The sequence below is a fragment of the Gymnoscopelus microlampas genome (genome assembly GCF_963454915.1).
Source record: "Gymnoscopelus microlampas genome assembly, chromosome: 16".
NCBI lineage: Eukaryota > Metazoa > Chordata > Actinopteri > Myctophiformes > Myctophidae > Gymnoscopelus > Gymnoscopelus microlampas.
The window spans coordinates 48,792,281-48,812,770 of NC_139953.1; the positions used below are offsets into that span (position 1 = coordinate 48,792,281).

At 40.4% G+C, this 20,490-nt stretch overlaps 1 protein-coding gene across 1 annotated transcript in view; it reads left to right on the forward strand.

Annotated features, from left to right (window-relative positions):
- Positions 1–12,493, forward strand: part of LOC311063059 (uncharacterized protein) — a 48,121-nt gene extending 35,628 nt beyond the window's left edge. The window contains exons 10-12 of the mRNA XM_084082271.1: positions 667–726; positions 7,303–7,914; positions 8,457–12,493. Coding sequence (XP_083938397.1) covers positions 667–726; positions 7,303–7,914; positions 8,457–10,168 — 2,384 coding nt within the window. The 3' untranslated portion in view covers positions 10,169–12,493. The remainder of the gene's footprint in view (positions 1–666; positions 727–7,302; positions 7,915–8,456) is intronic.
- The last annotated feature ends 7,997 nt before the right edge of the window (positions 12,494–20,490 follow it).

A 20,490-nucleotide genomic window follows, 5' to 3' on the forward strand; every position in this document is an offset into this window, starting at 1 on the left:
TAGGGTTAAAGTGGTTCTCAAACCTTTATGTGCCAAGGACCCCCAAATTGATATATATTTAGCTGCGGACCCCCATCTGAAAATGTTTTGTATATCTGCTATTTTTGAGAACCCCTGTCTAAACCACTGTTCTAAAATTTTTAAAAACGTAGGTTGCTGTATATAGCTAAAATCTAAAATGACACAGACGCTTTCCCAGTTTTAATGGGTTAACTAATCTTGCCTGGGACCCCCTGGAACCCCCTAAAGGACCCCTGGGGGTCTATGGACCTCACTTTGAGAACCACTGAGGTTGGTGGGTATTGTTCAAAGTTAAAACAGAAATAAATAACAAAAATAGTTTTAATAAATAACACATTTTAAAGGAAACAAGGACGTTTAGGTTTTATTTATTTTTAAGGATCAAACCATGGCACCAACATATCTATTTTCAGCTCCATGGCAAAACCTGCAAACTACAACACAGGGTCAAGAAAGAGCAGCTGGTGCTACAGTAGCCTGGAAACCAGACAGATCTGTGAAATCATTTGCTCTGCTGGTGCAGGAATTAACTGAGATTGAAAGGGTTTAAAATATTCAGAATGTATTGAGAAGAGACACATGACATAGGACGTGATTTTGAATATTGATTGACCTGTATTTGTCTTACTTTTATATGGTTAACAGAGGGTCAGGCTGTGGAACCTCTGAAAAAGGCCAGCAGCATGGACTTATTTCCTCCTCTAAGTGAGTAAAACGTTTTGGTATTCTATTTGTAAAGATTTTATATTTTTGCAACACCTACAGGAATATTACAAATGACCGTATAGCCTATCATTTGAATAATGTATTCTGATACAGCTGTAGACACTTGGTCTCACGTGATGAAATTAATTTGTAAAGTTATGTTTAACACCAAGGAAAGAAGCACTTTCTGGGTCTAAGTTATGTTTAACACCATGGAAAGAAGCACTTTCTGGGTCTAATCTACAACACAATGTACATTTTAGGCATTTATCAGACGCTCTTAATCCAGAGTGATTTACAGTAAATCAGATAAACATGATGTAATACATCTAAAATCATACAAACCAAGAACCTATCATCATTCTAAACAGTATATTATATTAAAAAAGAAAATATGTACATTGAAACTATACACACTATAGGATTCCAGGTCTACAGGTGAACCTGGCATCCGTCTACATAACATGCTATCTGAATAACATTTTAACCTTTACATAAGACTGCAAGGTCATTAAGACTAGGACTAGTGCTACGGGCTGAGGTGGAATCTGAAGAGCTTCAGGAGCTATTTAGTGGAACAGCTATACAGTATATATACAGTAGGCCTATATATGAAACCTCCAAGAAGCAGTGTTTGGCCTTCAGTGGTGCAGACTATCCAGGAAAGAATCAGTCTTCAGGTGGAAAAAAACATGAGTTTGTTTTGAGCGAGGCTTAAGTCTTCATCAAGGTCTAACAGTGTGGTTAACTAGATCAATAGGGAGGAAGGACACGAGAGGAACGGCAAAAAAAAACAATAAACATCATCATTCAGTCCTGAAGTTTAAAGTGACCAAAAGGTTTTTGTTAGAGGGAGTTTTATTTTAGTCTGTCACTGCCTCTCATGTCATTAGAGATGACTTGATGGGATAATTTGATTTGTTTGTGTGAACGGTAGGATTGTGCTCACTGAGTCTTTCTTTTTGTTCTCCTACATAGAAGCAACAACATGAATATTCAAGGCAGTATGCTACAAAAGAAGTGTTAAAGTTAGCAAAATGATTCATCTTATATGTCTTATTGGTAAACACACCAATGAGTCCTAACCATTAGTTTTATAAAAACAGCTACAATGACAACAGTGACAGCGAGGAAAGTTACCAACAGGTTAGTGAAGCCAAGAAGTCTTTGAGGGCTGTGCACTAGTTTATCCTGTAGTGTAGCCCCCCCCCCCCCCCCCCCCCAGTGACAAAAATGGGAAGTTCAGGCAACAGTTGTTTCATAGTTGGAGCATTGTGTAATATAATCCAGTTCTGTTTGATGATGTTACAGTTCTGAATAGATTGTCTACTACTGTAAGGCAATACTAAACACTCATTTGTAAAGCTTTGCTCGTAAATGAATTGGAGGTAATGCTCTCGGTACATTTGTTTTGTCTGAATACAGTGCTCAAAATGCAGACCCAGTAAAGTGTGTGTGTGTGTGTGTGTGTGTGTGTGTGTGTGTGTGTGTGTGTGTGTGTGTGTGTGTGTGTGTGGCTCATCTCATTCAAACACCAGCAGTCCGATTGTCTCTTGGATAAGCTTTTGTCTAAAGGAGAAGTCCAACTAAATCATGAGACAACCGTTCTACAGGATAGACCTCTATCCTAGACTGTTATCACTAGAAAAGTGATATATAAAGTTGGATTACTTTTACTTTACTTAACCTCAGATGAAATGCTTTGATGCGCTACGTCGTACCCAATATTAAATCTGAGGCAGGGAAAAAGACCCTTGCGTTTTTTGGGCCCTGGTCGTGGAATGATCTAGACCCAGGGGCGTAGCCACGGGTGGGCATAGGTAGGCCTGGGCCCACCCACCTGGCTGTTGTGCCCACCCAAAAAAAAAAAGAAGAAAACATTTTTTCTGCTTGTGAACTGTGCCTGTGCTCTGTGAGTGGAGGCGGACAGCCGCGGACTGCGGACGCGCGGAGGAGGCGGACAACGGGGCATTATTTGCGACCTGTCAATGTTTTCATGAAAATTAAGGCAAAAATAACAATTAAATAACATAATAAACCCGCAAAAGACCCGCAAATTGCGCAAAAAAGTAAGATTTTAACCGATAATAACCGAAAAAAATCGCGCGCGCACATGCCCAGCTGCTGCCAGCTTTCTGGCTACGCCACTGTCTAGACCAGATTAAAATTGGCTTCTCTGATCCCCCTAGTGACTTTTAAGAGGATTGTCATGGGCACACTCTCCAGCCATTGCTCCTGCTTTGACAGTAGCAAATGCTGTGATCTTAGTTTTATATTAGTTTAGTAGTTTTACGATGTATTGTTGTTATTAGCCTTTAAATAGTCTGTATTTGGTGCTATTGGTAGTAGGTCTTTGGTATTACGGATGTCATGTTTGTCTTTGTTATGTCCTGTATTGTTGTTACTGGCAGAGCTGTGTAACATTTATTTGCCTCTTCTCTTGGCCAGTGCACACTCGTAAAAGAGACAATGGTCTCAATGTGATTTTACTGATTAAATAAAAATAAAATAAAAAGCTCATTACATGCCCAAAGCCATTCATAATAAATGGCTCATTAAAACAAAATGTCATGATGGCTGTGTGTGCACCGCTCTGCAGGCACGCCCTGTTCATGGTTTAGCATTAAATAAGACCTATATGGAAACCAAAACAGAGTTTATTTGAAGCATACCCTTGTGCCTACTGCATGTCCTGTAAGCCCCCTGCTGTGCAGTGGTCATCTGTATTGATATGATTTCTCAAAGCATTTAAGCACACAAAGGCGAGTGTGGAGTTCTCTTCACGTTTGAGTAAAATGGTGACGCCCCCTAGGCTTAGGACGCAGTAGCGTGTGGTGTCACTCATGAGAAATAATATAAAAAATGAAAGACTTCTTTGGTATTTTAATTTTGCTACACCAAAACAAAAGCACAACTTTTTGTATTTTAATTTCGTTAAACTTAAACCACACTGTAGCCTTAAAAGTACAAATGTCATCCGTTTATTATGATTTTGTATTGGTCCAAGCTAATAAACTAAAATACCAAAGTGTTTCATTCTTTAAACACGCGTGCTACTGCGTCCTAAGCCAAGGGTGGCGTCTCCATTTTATTCAAACATGAACAGAACTCCACACTCGCCACAGAGAGTTGCATGTGCTTTTTCACACCTTACAACTGACTGATCTACTGTACTGACTTTAACCTACAGTCTGTAGTAGTCTGGACAACAATGTTTAGTGAACCGTTACAGTTCAATAAACATGTAAACATTTGATTGATGTCCTAATCTACACAGTCTACCGAGGGGGACACTTCATTAGCACATCTGAACTGACTGAAGGGATCTATCTATTCAGGAAGTTAATTGGTTTCGTTCACATTCAAACATCCAAATATCTGAACCTGCGGTTCTTCTCGTAGCCTACTGAGCGGGATTACTAGTGCAACAACACATCATCAGTAGGGTAAAACTAACCTCTCTCACGACGGTCTAAACCCAGCTCACGTTCCCTATTAGTGGGTGAACAACTTATACTGAAAGTCAAGATCAAGAGAGGTAGTGCTGAAGCATATTTATGTTACTGCAATGCAATAGAAAATTCCATTGACCAGATCTGTAGGGGCGCAGTAACCATTTCTTTTTTTTCATCCAGTGGAATATTTTCTTTTCTGGACAAAAAGAGTTCAGACATGAGGTGGGGGGCTCAGAGTGTTCTCACCAAGGAAAGTCTTAAAACCGTCTTTGTTTTGGTGATCAGCGAAAGTGTATTTTTTATTTTTACTACAGTCGAGAGACTGTGCTACCGGGCGTATCCGGGCAATGCCTGAAAAGTCACATAGCGTTAAGGAGAACCTATGGACCAGAGTCCAGACCAATCTGAAATAGCTCCCTAAATCTATGATTTTCCTCCCAACCATACAATTGTATTTGTCCCAGTAGGCTGAAAACCCACCTCTTCAGGAAACACTACCCTTCCTCTTCGCCTTGCCTACTTGTTGATTGAGTGCCAGAATTGCCAGAATTATTTCTGGCTATGTTGTCCCAGTGCCAGAGTTTTTTTCAAAGTAAAAAAACAAGAATGACAAAGTCATAATATACCCGCTAGCAGCTTTTTTTGCCCCAATCTGCAGCACAAAATGTAAAAGTGGTCTTTTAAAATAAAATCTCAGCCATTCCAATGCAACCAAAATAACTTGACAGAGGTTCATTCACGTAGGCTGACTAGGCTCTCTTGCATGAGTGAAATAAGCAGTTAGTTATATGAAAACAAGGCCAAAAGACTAGGCTACATGAGCAGTAGCACAGACTAGTACATTGGCTATTTGAAAATAGCAGATCTACATGCTCGCAAAGTGTTGCATTAGAGGTCTGGGTAAAAAGTGCTTAGGAAGCAAGATACAGCCTTTTCAGTTATAAGTTAAACAAGGAAAGTATGGAGCTGCAAATCTTCAGATAATGATATCTTGGGTTCTGAACATGTTTTGTTAAAATGTTTTTTTTTTACTCAAAAACACGTTGAACACGCACGTTGCGCCATAGCGGTAAAAACACGTGAAACACGTTAATGGCACTCAATGAGTTAACTAGTTGTACGAACTCTTGTTTTATTGGATATTGTTTATTCAATACACTTATTTGTTTTAGCTCTTGCTCATTTGATTTTCCTATTTTGTGGTGGTGCTGCGCGAGAAAACAGGACGCTCTGCTTCCAAATTCCGCCGCTTTTCGCCGTTTTTTTTTACTCACGCCGTTTGGTGAACCCCCCAAGGTTGGTGCCCTGTGCTGCGCTGCTTTTATCTGCCAGATTGTGACATTCACGGCATATTTTGCACCATTACGGTGCATTCATCATCAGTGACGAGTGGCTCTAACAGCCGCTGTGTGCAGCGAGCTGCGAGTCGCAGCGTGTCTGTGTGTCAAGATGCGAGGCTCACACAATCACAGCGTCCCCCTGCGCCTAATGGCTGTACATGGGGCCGACACGTGCTGTAGGGTGATTGTGGGAGTGTGGCTTCAGGAAGTAAATTCCTAGCCTCGATCTCCAGGCTTTTATTTTTTAGTTTTGCTAAAAATAAAAAATAAAAGCTTGGAAATTCCTGTACCAGCTGTTGGTATGCAAAAGCGCTTTTGGTGCGCACCAGTTATGTGCACCCCTGGTAATGTAGGTGAGTCAATAGGTTTAACCCCCAAAAATGTATACAGAAGGTTTTTCAATGGATTCTGGTAGTATTGGGCATGCTAAGTAACATACTAAACGTTTACCAAAATATACTCAGCAGAAAGCTGCCATTTTCAAGATGGCGTCCCAGGTGGCTGCGGGGAGCTTAAAATGGCTATATCTGAAATGGAAAAAAATGTTGCAAAGGATTTTTCAACAGATTCTGGTACCCCTAGACATGCTTAAGAACATACTACAAATGTAGGGAAATATACCTTCCTGAAAGGCGTCATTTCCAATATGCCGTTCAAAATGGCAGCCTGGAGCTTAAAATCTCAATTTATTGTGGTACCTCTACACATACAAACAATCTCGGAAAAAATACCTTTTGATGATACTGATTTCACCATTTGAATCAGTTTCATTATGGACCTACGTTTCACCTATCCAGACATGCCCAAACGCAGGGGTAGGTCTGCAATCAAGGCAGCTGCCTCTGGCATCAAGGCAGCTGCCTCTGCAATTAAGGCAGCGATATTTAAAGGTTCTATGACATTCATTTTCAGTCTTTTAATTTTTTAATGTTTTTTGGGAGAGTGAAGTCACATGCCATTGCCATGACCATGTCAACTTCAGGAATGTGACAATCCACATAACAAGTTTCTTCCAGAGTAGCCTGAGGATGATGATGAATGAAGACCACAATAAATGTGGCATATATTGTGTTCAACACCAAAACCACCTTTCTAGGTTGAATAGTAACCAATTTTAAGATATAACCAATCGTGCTCCAGGCAGCCATTTTGAAAAGGACGCCTTTCCAGCAGGTATATTTACCTGATTCTTTGCATGTTCTTACTGTATGCGTGCATAGGGGTACCAGAATCTGTTGAAAAAGCCTTTGTAGCTTTCTTTTTTGGGGCGGTGTAGCCGCCCCCTATAAGTGAGTTTTGGACACGGACCAAAAGATTTGTATACCCCCTAACCCTTCCATTGTTAATGCAAATCGATACTTTTGCAAAGTCAGCCAATCACATTACAGCTAGTGTCATCACCACTAACTGTAATGTGATTGGCTGACTTTGCAAATTCAGGACTGTGATTGGCTAGCGAAACACATGACACATCCCTATGAATAGCAGTATGGACTTTAAAAAAAGTAATTTATCCTTTTTTTAAAGTGAGTCATGTTGTGATGACCACACACCGCACACTTCACACTGGGTGTGATTTTTCATTTGAGATATAGCCATTTTAAGCTCCCCGCAGCCATCTGGGACGCCATCTTGAAAATGGCATCTTTCTGGGGAGTATATTTTGGTAAACTTTTAGTATGTTATTCAGCATGCCCAATACTACCAGAATCCATTTAAAACCTTTTGTATAATTTTTTGGGGGTTAAGTGACATTTTCTCATATATTGACTCACCTACAGTGAACCTGGTGCTGTGTGGCAGAAGAGGAGCTGAGAAGACTTCTGCAGTCAACGCCATTCTGGGTCAAACCAAAGACCCGGGGTCTGGTCCTTCTACAGAGTGTGTGCAGAGACAGGAGAAGATGTGTGGGCGCTGTGTGACACTGGTGGATCTGCCTGCCTTGTGTGAAACATCTATGGACACATTTCTGGACAATGCATGCAGATGTGTGTCTCTCTGTGATCCTGATGGCGTCCATGCCTTCCTGATGGTCGTTCCTCTGGGTCCTCTCACCAATGAAGACAACACAGAGTTACAGAGCCTCCAGGATGTATTCAGCTCTGAGGTCAATGACTTCACCATGGTTCTGCGTACTGTAGAGTCTGATTCAACCACTCCAGCAGATGAAGACACAGACATCCAGACCAGTGGAATCCAATCCTTTGTCTTCAACATTAAGGACAGCACACAAGTTCACAAGTCCAAGTTGTTGGATGCTGTAGAAAAGAGGAGATCCCTGGAGGGTAGACCACCCTGCTTCACAAGAGACATGTTGCTCAAGGCCCAGATAGAAAAGCGCATTCAACAAGGCAAACTCATCACCAAGCTACAGGCAGAAAAAAACTGCAGAAGTGAGTATTTAGTTTGTTAGCTTATGTGTGTCATATTTCATCTGTTATGCATATTGATAATCTGTTTAAAAAGTCAGACAGGCTCACCACTGCACTTCATTTAAAGCGGGTAGCTTATGAGAAAAATGCACATTGTTCAATAGGCCTTGTTTTGCACAAACCTTCCCTCTCTAGTCTTCAAATTTCCCAGCAACCACTGTGCAAGTACCAGTCTGAAAATTGTCTCAAGTACACTCTGCTAGATCAAAACAGCTTTGTCTGTCTATGCACCTTGAACATACAATGAGCTGCAGATTACTTTAGAATCACCTTTGTGTATATGTAAAGGTGTTTTATAAACCACCTCCTTAAAAGAAACCTGTCAGTCATTGTTCCCTTTTAACCTTGTAGCGACAACCTTGACTTGATATGGACTTTATGTGGACCGTTTTTTGTACCAAATGGTACTGTCCTGGCAAAAATAAAGGACACGTCAAAATAAAAACTTAAATTTTAACTATGTAACAATTGTACTAGTAATTGAATATCTCTTTATATTTCAGGTGATAACGACAACCAGAGCAGAGACTGCCTCAGGATGGTGCTGGTAGGGAAGACAGGCAATGGAAAAAGTACCTCAGGAAACACTATTCTGGGTCAAAATAGATTTCCAGCCAAGGCCTCTCAAAAGTCAGTCACCAAGAATTGTGATAAAGCAGATGGTGAGGTAGATGGCCGTCCTGTTGTTGTAGTTGACACACCTGGTTTGTGCGATACAAATCGGTCCAAGGAAGAGGTTAATCAGGAGATGGCAACATGGATCGGTCTACTGGCCCCGGGGCCTCATGTGTTCCTGTTGGTGGTTCAAATTGGCCGACTCACACCAGAGGATACAGAGTCATTGAAACTGATCCAGGAAGCCTTTGGAGTAAATTCCAAGATGTTCACCATCATTCTTTTCACAGGAGGAGACACATTAGAGCATGAGAAACGGTCCATTGAGGACTACGAGAAACGGTCCATTGAGGACTACATCAGAGAGGATTGTGATGAAGCATTTAAGACGCTGATTGCTGACTGTGGAGGAAGGTACCACGTCTTCAACAACTATGATGAAAACAACCGTAAGCAAGTCAGTGAACTGCTGATGAAGGTTGAGAAGATGGTGAAGAAGAATGGACGGGGATGCTACACCACTGAGATGTTCAAAGAAGCTGAAGCAGCCATTAAAAAACAAATGGAGAAGATTTTAGAGAAGAAGGAAGATGAGATGGTGGACCTGAAAACCAAACATGAAGAACACATTCAAGCATTGAATAAAAGGATGGACGCTGAGATTGATAAGGAGAGAGAAAAAAGAGAGGCACAACTTAAAGAAAAGGAGGATTCTATTAAGAAAGAGCAGGAGGAGAGAGAGAAAAAACAGGAACAATTGGAAGAGGAGGACAGAAAAAGGAAGGAAGAAGAGGAAACTGAACGTAAGAACAGGATAGAACAAATTGAGAAATTAGAGAGAGAGAAAAATCAGAAGGAAGATGAGATGGTGGCCCTGAAAACAGAACATGAAGAACACGTTCGAGCATTGAATAAAAGGATGGAAGCTGAGATTGAAAAGGAGAGAGAAAAAAGAGAGGCACAACTTAAAGAAAAGGAGGATTCTATTAAGAAAGAGCAGGAGGAGAGAGAGAAAAAACAGGAACAATTGGAAGAGGATGACAGAAAAAGGAAGAAAGAAGAGGAAATTGAACGTAAGAACAGGATGGAACAAATTGAGAAATTAAAGAGAGAGAAAAATCAGAAGGAAGATGAGATGGTGGCCCTGAAAACAGAACATGAAGAACAAATTCAAGCATTGAATAAAAGGATGGAAGCTGAGATTGAAAAGGAGAGAGAAAAAAGAGAGGCACAGCTTAAAGAAAAGGAGGATTCTATTAAGAAAGAGCAGGAGGAGAGAGAGAAAAAACAGGAACAATTGGAAGAGGAGGACAGAAAAAGGAAGGAAGAAGAGGAAACTGAACGTAAGAACAGGATAGAACAAATTGAGAAATTAGAGAGAGAGAAAAAATCAGGAGCCGAAGAAATGAGAAAACAACAAGAGGCTTGGGAGAAAGAACAAGAACAATTGCAGAATAAAATAACCAAGGAAGATCAAGAGAGAAAAGAAGATCAGAAGAAAATAAAAAAGCTTGAGGAAGAGCTTGAGGAAAAAGAAAAACATGAAGAGAAAAGAAGGGAAGAGGATCAACGCAAGTCTGCTTGGTGCTCCATCAGCTGAGATCATTATGTAGAATACACACATCTAAAACACATGCTGTGTAACTCATTATAATATATTCATCAGTCAGTCACATGGTTTGACTGTGAAATAAAGTTTAATTAGTACATATTTATCTTGATCATGTAAAACTGTGTGTTTAATTAGTCAAACGTATTGATTATGTAAAGAAACGATTTAGAGATCTGCTATTTAACTAGGTGCGCTCAGCTGGTGATCGGCTCCATTGACCATGAAGCTGAATCATCAGTCCTCACACATCTCTCCTCCTGACTTTGACATCTTTATTGATTATTAACATATCCTTTTAAATCTATGTATTGAACACCTGGTATGAACACTTCAGTAAACTCCTTGGTAATCCCGATCAGCAGCCAGTGTCGACTTAAGCGCTCCTTTCTATAACCTAAAGGTTTCTGACAAACTACCTATCAGGACAGACCGCTTTTCAATGGACGAACTGCAGTCCATCATCAAAGGAATCGGCTAGTCAAAAATACCTGGATCCAACGGTATTCCTGCCTTCATATAGAAGCATGAAGTGCTCATCATGTCCTGTAACGAAACACGCAAGGGCAACAAACCCACCGCCTTCTCCATATCTAGCCTCATACCTTTACCCAAGAAAGACGGCCTCCAGCAGCCTGGGAACTACAGAGGTATATGCTTGTCAACCATTGCCAAAATCTACAATTCTCTTCTGCTTAACCGGATAACACCTCATATTGACCCAGTTATCCCTAGGAACCAAAACGTTTTCCGTAGGAAAAGATCAACTCTAGCACAGATTCTTGCTCTAATGAGAATAATCGAAGAACTTTGGGTATCAAAGAAGAAAGCTTCCATAATTTTTGTAGATTTTTGTACAGCATCTGCTTTGTGCAGAGCATTGATGAACCAACAAAGGACCACCCACAGGCATCCTTCAGGGTTACACACTTGCTCCTTTTCTTTTTGTCATTGTCGTTGACTACGTCCTCAGGCAAGCGTAAGACACCATCTCCTCCAAAGGTCTCACAATAGGCAGAAGATCTGGTCGTCAAAGTCAGAAGTGGCTGACCGACCTTGACTACGTGGATGACATCGCACTGATAGCTGAACACATATCCTCTGCTCAAGAGCTTTTAACATCACTAGAAGTGTCAGCAGCCAAAGTTGGCCTATTGCTGAACGCCAAAAAGACAGAATGCCTGCTTCTGAATGAAGACTCTGATCATCCAACCATCTGCTCTATAAACGGCAGTGCCACCAAATAAACGGAGGAATTCAAATACCTTGGATCGTATGTAGTCAGTAGCAGAAAGGACTTCCTGACAAGGAAAGGACAGGCCTGGAGTGCTTGCAATAAGCTGCTTATATGGCAGTCAGACATCTTAAGAACTACGAAGATCAACCTGTTCAAAGCCTGTTAAAGTATCCTTCTGTATGGTGCCAAAACATGGACAATGAATAAGGAGCTTCGGGATCGTCTTGACGGAACATACACAAGACTTCTCATGCGTGTCCAGAACCTTTCATGGAGGAAGCATCCCACTAAAGCTCAGATTTATGGTGGCATCCCTTCCATCTCAGTTGTTGTGGCACAAAGAAGACTCTGCTTTGCTGGAGCAAAAGACCAGGTCATTTCAGATATTCTTCTGTGGAGACTACCATGCCCATTAAGATGAACCAGACCACTCACATTTCCAGATGTTCTGAGTAGGGATACAGGACTGACTGTGAATGAACTTGGGGTGGCAATGAGCAACAGAGACCAGTGGAAGCAGCTTGTGTCACAGATCTCGAGGGCACTCGAATAATGACGATGATGATCTATGTATTATTGATTATTAACATAGTATATGTCCTTTCTTATCTATGTATTATTGATTATTAACATAGTCTATATCCTTTCTTATGTATTATTGATTATTAACATAGCCTATACTTTCTTATCTATGTACAGTATATGGTATGTAGTGATGCCTCCAAACACCAGCACTGTGTTTCTGTTTTGTTAGAATTGCCGTGGATTAAAGTTCTGGATAATGTACTACATCACATTACATTACAGTCATTTAGCAGACGCTTTTATCCAAAGCAACTTACAAAAAGTGCATTCAACATAGGTAGGCAATACAACTACTAATCACCAGAAGTCTTAAGTGCATTCTCTTCTCAAACAAGCAAAGAGCATACAGTGCCTAGCGCTAAGGTAAAAGTGAAATATATCAGCTTCCTACTTTATTAAATAGATGAGACAAGTAGGAAAATCAAATGAGCAAGAGCTAAAACAAGTGTATCAAGATCCAATAAAACAAGAGCTCATACAAATAATTGACAACAAGTACTGTAGGCAAGGCTAAGGGGAAGGGTCAGGGTAGTGTTTCCTGAAGCGGTGGGTTTTCAGCCTGCGGTGAAAGATGGGCAGTGACTGCTGTGCTGACATCAGTGGGGAGTATTACTTACTGCCTTGGTAGTGTAGGGGTGGGTGACATCTTTCTCTGTTACCAGTTTGTTATCAGCTTTTGTTAGATTATACTAGGTCATATACTTGTATTTTCTTTTTCCTTTTTGTTTCGGTAAGAATAGGATTTTGGTTTATGTTTTTAGGAGTTTATTTGTCCCCCTGCTTTTTTTTTTTTCTCCAAATATAAAATAAATTCTTAGCTTTTGGGTTTTAAACTGGTGTGGACTGGCTGTGTTTGGTACTGGGAAGGAGGGGGTTCATTCATTATGTCAGGGGTTCTCAAAGTGTGGTCCGGGGACCCCCAGGGGTCCTTGAGGGGGTTCCAGGGGGTCCCCCCAGGGCCCCCAACAACATTTGTTTATACAAAATCAAAATCAGTTTAAACACTTCAACTATATAGATCTACAAACTGAGATGCGACACATTGTGATCTTGTACTGTAGATCTGCTATTTTCAAAGAAAATCTTGGAGAAAGAAAACATTGAAAATGTGGAATACTTTTGAAACACTTTAAAAACACACATTTGGCAAATATTTCATATATTTCAAATGGGGTCTGCGGCCAAATGCATATTAATTTGGGGGTCCTTGTGACAACGTTTAAGAACCATTGGTTTATGTTACACCAGTTACCTCTAAGCTGGTCCTCCTATTTCTATGTGTGAGGTCCTCTCTGCTTTTTATTCCTATAGTTCAAACATTCCTTATGTCAAGCTTTTGAGCTTTGGTGCACAGTGTCCACGCGTAATGGAGAATAAGCAAAGTAACTCTTTAGTATCTTTAGCCTGCTGGCATATGTATTAGTACTGGCGCATAGCCGCATACAAACGCTCTGTAGTGTTTACACCTGAATTCCCTCCGGAATATTCTGGTGTCCTCACTGAGAACGTGATGACGTCACATCCCGAGCGTACCATAAACCTTGTACAATACAACACAATTGGGTACCGTAATGAACAGAGTAAGGGCGCCATCAAATTACAACACTTAACACCTTATCCATGGTCTTCATGAGAACAATCAACAGGCAAACAGTAATTAAACTATAAGCTATTTAAATGTTAAACTCATTTCCTCATTGACCTGTTTTTTGATGTCTACCAATGTCTTAAGCTTTGCAATTAAATATATCCCACCAGATGGAGAAACGTAACAACACAGATTTGATCAATATCATTTTCTGTTGAATGGATGAATGAATGTAGGGATGGATACAACATACATACAGTACGGATAATGCAGTGGTTTGTGTGGGAAAAAGTTGGAATATGTTTTTTTTTATTTTTACATTTTAATAACACAAAATCCCTGCCAAAAAATATTTTCAAATGAGGGTCCGTGGCAAATACATATACATTTTGGGGTCCTTGGTGTGAAAAAGTTTGAGAACTATTGATTTACAGTAGAAGTAGGACTCATGCACACAGCAACTTCAAGCACCTCAAAGTGTGCTATGTATAATATACATAGGTTGTTGTTTTTCTTTACCTTATGTTGCTATTCTAAATTATCTCAGAAAAAAACACATGAAAGTACAATTCAATACAAGGTCAGCTAATAGGATTTAAAACTCAAGAAAGCTCGTTTCCTTTGGGGTCCTTTGTACTCAATTCATAGAAACATGAAATGACAAACAGATATACACTACTATGCAGAACACCATAAAGACAGTTTAAACTAGAAAAAGTGCATAGTTTCAGCCATGCCTTTTGCTTCGGCCTGGCGGAGACAAAGAAAAATAAAAAATATGTACTAAAAACAGTTAGGGGGGAGGGTTACTGCTTTGACTTTCACAAGGGCCAGAATTGCAGCCACCTGAAGGTATCCTTTTAGGGCGGTTTTGAAGGAGAGTAGGGTTTTACACTCCTTCCCTACTTTTGGTAGGCCACATTTTTGTGGCATAGCAGGAGAACAAATTTAATCCTTTGTATGTGCCAAATCTGGGTTGTACCCCCTGCTTATTTCTTTTCTCCAAATAGAAAATAAAATATAGCTGCAAGCAGTGATAAGCGGGGCCAGGGAATGCAGAGAGAAACAAGAAAGAAGCAATGATACGTAATATGCACAATAAAACCATAGAAACATAGAAGACTGAACTTGAGAGAAAGAAGACCATGCAATTAACATGAGCATTTTAAACCCTCACTAACCCTAACCTCAGTAAAACAACGCCTAAGCCTATCCTCAAGAAATACTATGTGTAAACCTAAGAATGCCAAATCATGATCACCTCAATACTTTGTCGGGGACAGGGATCGAACCAGCGATCTACGGACTCAAAGGCTGCCTCTCTTCTCATTGAGCTAGACATATGGCCTCCTTGATAATGTCTGTTGACATTTATAAGTATTTCCGTCCATTATGAACCAAACCTCTGTGTCCCAAACTGCTCTAGATCACTGGTTCACAAACCATTTACCAATAAAGACAGTTTTTGTCTCCTCGGAACGAAAACTAGTGAAAGTAGCCAATCTACAAGCTCACAAAACGTTACTATCTGAAAAGTTGTGAAATTGTAGATCGGCTATTTTCACAATGAACTATGTCATACATTGCAAAAACATACTCTCTCAAAGAAGCATTTCAAGTTACCTTTAACAGTTGCACATGCATTCATTGATGCAGTCATGTTATCTGCGATACATTTGAAAAGTAGCCAGCATGAAGTGCGGCTTGAACCGGCGACCCTGCGATCCAGAGGCAGATGCTGAAGCGAGAAGCCATTGGACCAACAGACCAGAGCCAGTGAAAAAGGAGCTCACACAGATGATACAGTTTCACGCAAATAACTGAAAAATCCTGGGTTTAATTGTTTTTCAAACTGCTCAAAATTGCGGACAATCTAAGGGCGGAGCTTACTGGTCAAAGTGATAGATGTATTCCTCATGAGTCACGGCACAAGTGTAAGCAAGTTTCATGGCTGTCGGCCAAACGAGGCATGACTTTTGCCTGTTTAAGGTTTGCATGTTCAAAAAATTGCTATAGCGCCCCCCTTTCGCCAATTGGAGTAAGATTGGTTTCAGTTATATTTGGAATGACCCTCTACATTACTGCAAAGTTTCAAATAAATGTGAGTCTGCATGTATGTGTTAGGGGCAGATGAATAATTGTCATAAAACTGCTATATTCATTGGCTCATTAAAGCTTAATTTTTTCACTTACAAACTTCTCTTCAAGTAGGATTTTAGATATTGGTCAAAAGTTCCTGTGTAAAAGGTTTCGTGCAGATTGCTCGAAAATCCCAGGAGGAGATATGTTTTAACCGCTTTTCTTATAATTCAAAATGGTGGGAGATCTAAAGGTCAGAGGTCAAAAGTCAGAGCACAAAAGTTGTTCAGCATGAGCATGTGTGTATCGAAGTTTCAAGGCTGTAGGTCAAACAGGGCATGAGTTGTATTTGTTCAAAGTTAGCATTTTCAATTGAGTGCTATAGCGCCACCCTTTGACGAATGAGTGTGAGATTTATTTCTGGATAGTTTTTCATGACCATCTACCATATGGCCGAGTTTCGTAAAAAGCGTATGCACGGTTAAAGTGGCAGAAACAGAAGAAACAGAATAATGCCAATATCAAAACAGGGCCATGCTGGCAGCCTGGCCCCGTAAATAATCCCAATATCAAACCGGAGCCTAGCTCATTGCCTGAGCCTGGCCCCGTAATTCTTGGTTTTTGGGTTTTAAACTGGTGTGGACTGGCTGTGTTTGGTACTGGGAAGGAGGGGGTACATTCATTATGTCAGGGGTTCTCAAAGTGTGATCCGGGGACCCCCAGGGGTCCTTGAGGGGGTTCCAGGGGGTCCCCCGGGGCCCCCAACAACATTTGTTTATACAAAATCAAAATCAGTTTAAACACTTCAACTATATACATCGGTTATTTGAAAATAACCGATCTACAAGCTGAGATGCGGCACATTGTGAGCTTGTACTGTAGATCTGATATTTTCAAAGAAAATCTTGGAGAAAGAAAACATTGAAAATGTGGAATACTTTTGAAACACTTTAAAAACACACATTTGGCAAATATTGCATATATTTCAAATGGGGTCTGCGGCCAAATGCATATTAATTTGGGGGTCCTTGACATGACAACGTTTAAGAACCATTGGTTTATGTTACACCAGTTACCTCTAAGCTGGTCCTCCTATTTCTATTTGTGAGGTCCTCTCTGCTTTTTGTTCCTATAGTTCAAACATTCCTTACGTCGAGCTTCTGAGCTTTGGTGCCACGCGCAATGGAGAATAAGCAAAGTAACTCTTTAGTATCTTTAGCCTGCTGGCATACAGTATGTTTTAGTACTGCCACATAGCCGCGCATACAAGCACTCTGTAGTGTTTACACCTGAATTCCCTCTGGAATATTCTGGCGTGCTCACTGAGAACGTGATGACGTCACATCCTGAGCGTACCATAAACCTTGTACAATACAACACAATTGGGTACCGTAATGAACAGAGTAAGGGCGCCATCAAATTACAACACTTAACACCTTATCCATGGTCTTCATGAGAACAATCAACAGGCAAAACGTAATTAAACTATAAGCTATTTAAATGTTAAACTCATTTCCTCATTGACCTGGTTTTTGATGTCTACCAATGTCTAAGCTTTGGTAAAAAAATAAAAAAAATAAAGCCTACAGTATTTAATTATCTGTGGTGGGGAGTCTCTCACAACCCCAACTTTATCTTTTTATTGCCATGAAATAAAATATATCCCACCAGATGGAGAAACTTTGATGAACTCAACAACACAGATTTGATCAATATCATGTTCTGTTTAATGGATGAATGAATGTAGGGATGGATACATACAGTATGGATAATGCAGTGGTTTGTGTGGGAAAAAGTTGGAATATGTTTTTTTATGTTTACATTTTAACAACACAAATCCTGTATAGGGGAACCTGCCACAAAATATTTTCAGATGAGGGTCCGTGGCAAATACATATACATTTTGGGGTCCTCGGTGTGAAAAAGTTTGAGAACCATTGATTTACAGTAGAAGTAGGACTCACAGCAACTTCAAGCACCTCAAAGTGTGCTATGTATAATAAACATAGGTTGTTGTTTTTCTTTACCTTGTGTTGCTATTCTAAATAAGCCATGTTCATTTCCGCCTGTGACTGGATTCCAAACTTTGCTGGCGCAAAATAAAGCACCTGGCCTGGCAGGGACCTCTGCTCTGAGGAGCACATTTTTCTAGTTATTATGTCAAAACTCCAAACATTGGTGCACTTCCAACCATCCTGTTAAAAGCCACAGCTTGTCCTTGAGATATACTGTATTATAGCGTGTGTGCCACTGTGCGGGTCCACACAACTGACCCACTAACTTACGAAATAAAAGGAGGAAACAATGACTGACCTTTTAACCAGAGAACCCAGTTTTATTGCCCTTTTAATACAGGCTACAACTGGGTTGGGAGGATGCTGAAAAACAACAAAGAGGCTGTACTTTCTGTCTAGGCTGTGTCTCTTCCAAGGGGATAGCATCCGGCTTGTAAATTGAGGCTTTATCCACCTGTTTCCGCGGGTAGTTTCCTGATGTGTGGGAAACATCCTGCGGAGGGACCGGAAGTAGGAAGAACTCAGTGTGTTCACATTTGCCAGCAGAACATGCATTAACACATCATGCATGTGTTAATGCATGATGACGTTAAGAAGTGGCCTCGTATTGCTTTGTTGAGTCCATAGTTCTAAGTAGGCTAATGTAAATGTACGCATCCATTATTACCTGTCCTAAATGTTTTAGATACCTCCCGACACAGCTGATTCACGTAATCAATACGTCATTTATGAACCCGTTATCATTTAAGATAACCATCAGTCCCCGTGCTGAGGTCATATCATCAACAGCAGTAAAAATGCAACACAGATAAGTAGATGAATATAATTAAACGTGCAGGCCCAAGCCAAGTGCTCCAGTATTTTATTTGGGTAGTCTATTTGGGTCGGTGAGGAAACGTGCTGTTTGTTGACATTCTAAGACTAACTTATGGCTAATTTGCATATGACGTTCATTATCATATTATCCCACTGTCAACAAAGGAAAGGACATGTATTGTATTGTGTGGTGGCTATTCTTACCTTCTTAATATAACTATGACTGTACAAATGAAATCATGGTTCTATTTGCACACTCACAATTACAAATGGTCTGGATAATGAACACTGAGGATTTTACTGTGAGGTGCTATGTGCACAAACACGGCTTACACTTACCATTACTAAGTAACCAAGTAAAAGTACTCATTATACAAAATGTCCCATTTCACAAGTCTTCAAAATGTTAAAAAGTATTTTGAAAATAGCCGATCTACAAGCTCACAACGAAAGCTTGTAGGTCTGCTATTTTCAAATAGCCGAAGTATGGGCTAAAGTGTTTAATGCGTGTTTTGTAATAATGAAAATCTACAAAGTAACTAGTAACTCAAGTTTTCAAATAATTATAGAGTAAAAAGTACAATATTTGCCTCTGAGATGTAGTGGCCTAGACGTACAAGTACTGCAAATTGAAAATACTCCAGTAAAGTAAAGATTCCTCAAATTTGTACTTAAGTTCAGTACTTCAAGCCACCTCCAGACAGATGGTCTTCTTCAGCTCAGTTGCAGAGCCGATGTTAACAGGCAGGGCCAGGCAAGCCCAAGCCAACATGATTCAGACCTGAGCACACTCTGTCACACTGAACACAGCACTACACTCACCTGTAGGAAATGCAGGGTCTTTTATGAAACCTACATCAAACTATCTCCAATCCAAGCAGCTACACTGACGGAAGAAACCAAAACACAAAGTGCTTCACAGCTATGGCATGATGCTAGGAAGCTGCGTCTAACAGCCAGCACAGCAAAACGAGTCCCCAAAAGACAGACCACAGACCCAAAGACATTTTTAAATGAGCATTAAATGGGCAGCTGGTTGTCTGGACACCAAGTGAGCACATAGAAGTGGACGTCCCATTTAATAAAGACTACACTGATGGACATGTGCAACAACAACTTCTTTCATGCTACCTAAATTGGCTGATGATTTCACTGAGAAAAGGTTACATCTCTGCCAAAAGTATATGGCTCTCTTTAAGTGTGTTCATCTCAGGTATTTCTAGAACTATGCTATTTCAATATACCACTGTCCCCCCTTGGAGGGCCACAAAGGTCCTACATAAACGTGGGGACATAAACACTAACCATAAAACCTAAAATAACACTAACAAATTAAAACGTATAAAAAGCTAACTAAACAGTATCAAAACACAAACAATAAACCTGCTACTCCTTATGTAGAAAAAGAACAAATGTGTTATGATCATCCAGGCCCCCCTTGATAAACAAAAACTGTAACACAAATAGGCTAAACAAACCCTTGAGCTAGTCTACATCTCAAACAATATAATATGGCAGATAACAGTAAAAATACAACATTAACAACGTTACTACAATTAAACCTACGTATAAAACTACTAAAGCCTCTTAGACCCGCTTGAACATATGTCCGGACTAATGGGTGTATCCGGACCCAAGCCGCAGGAACACTGTCTCCGTTCCTTATCAGCTCTCCTTCTCTGTTTTCTGTTTTTCTTCTGTTTTCGCGCGAATACATCCACGCTGCAAGTTGGATCTAGCGATATTGTCACCTCTGCCGATCCAGCCACCAGCACCCTGCCTTGATCATCTTTGATGCTGTAACGCCCCGACGTATCTAAAGGTGGTAACTGGGGATATAAGGGCCTGTTTGAATCAGGGGAAATAGACCTCCCCTCATAGGGTGGTGGAATCAAGTTCGGTAACAGGATTTCAACTTTTCAACTTTGGGCTCTGCTCACCCCTTGACCTCCTTTGAAAAACAATTCTAAAACCGCCTCTTCCCTTTCCCGTT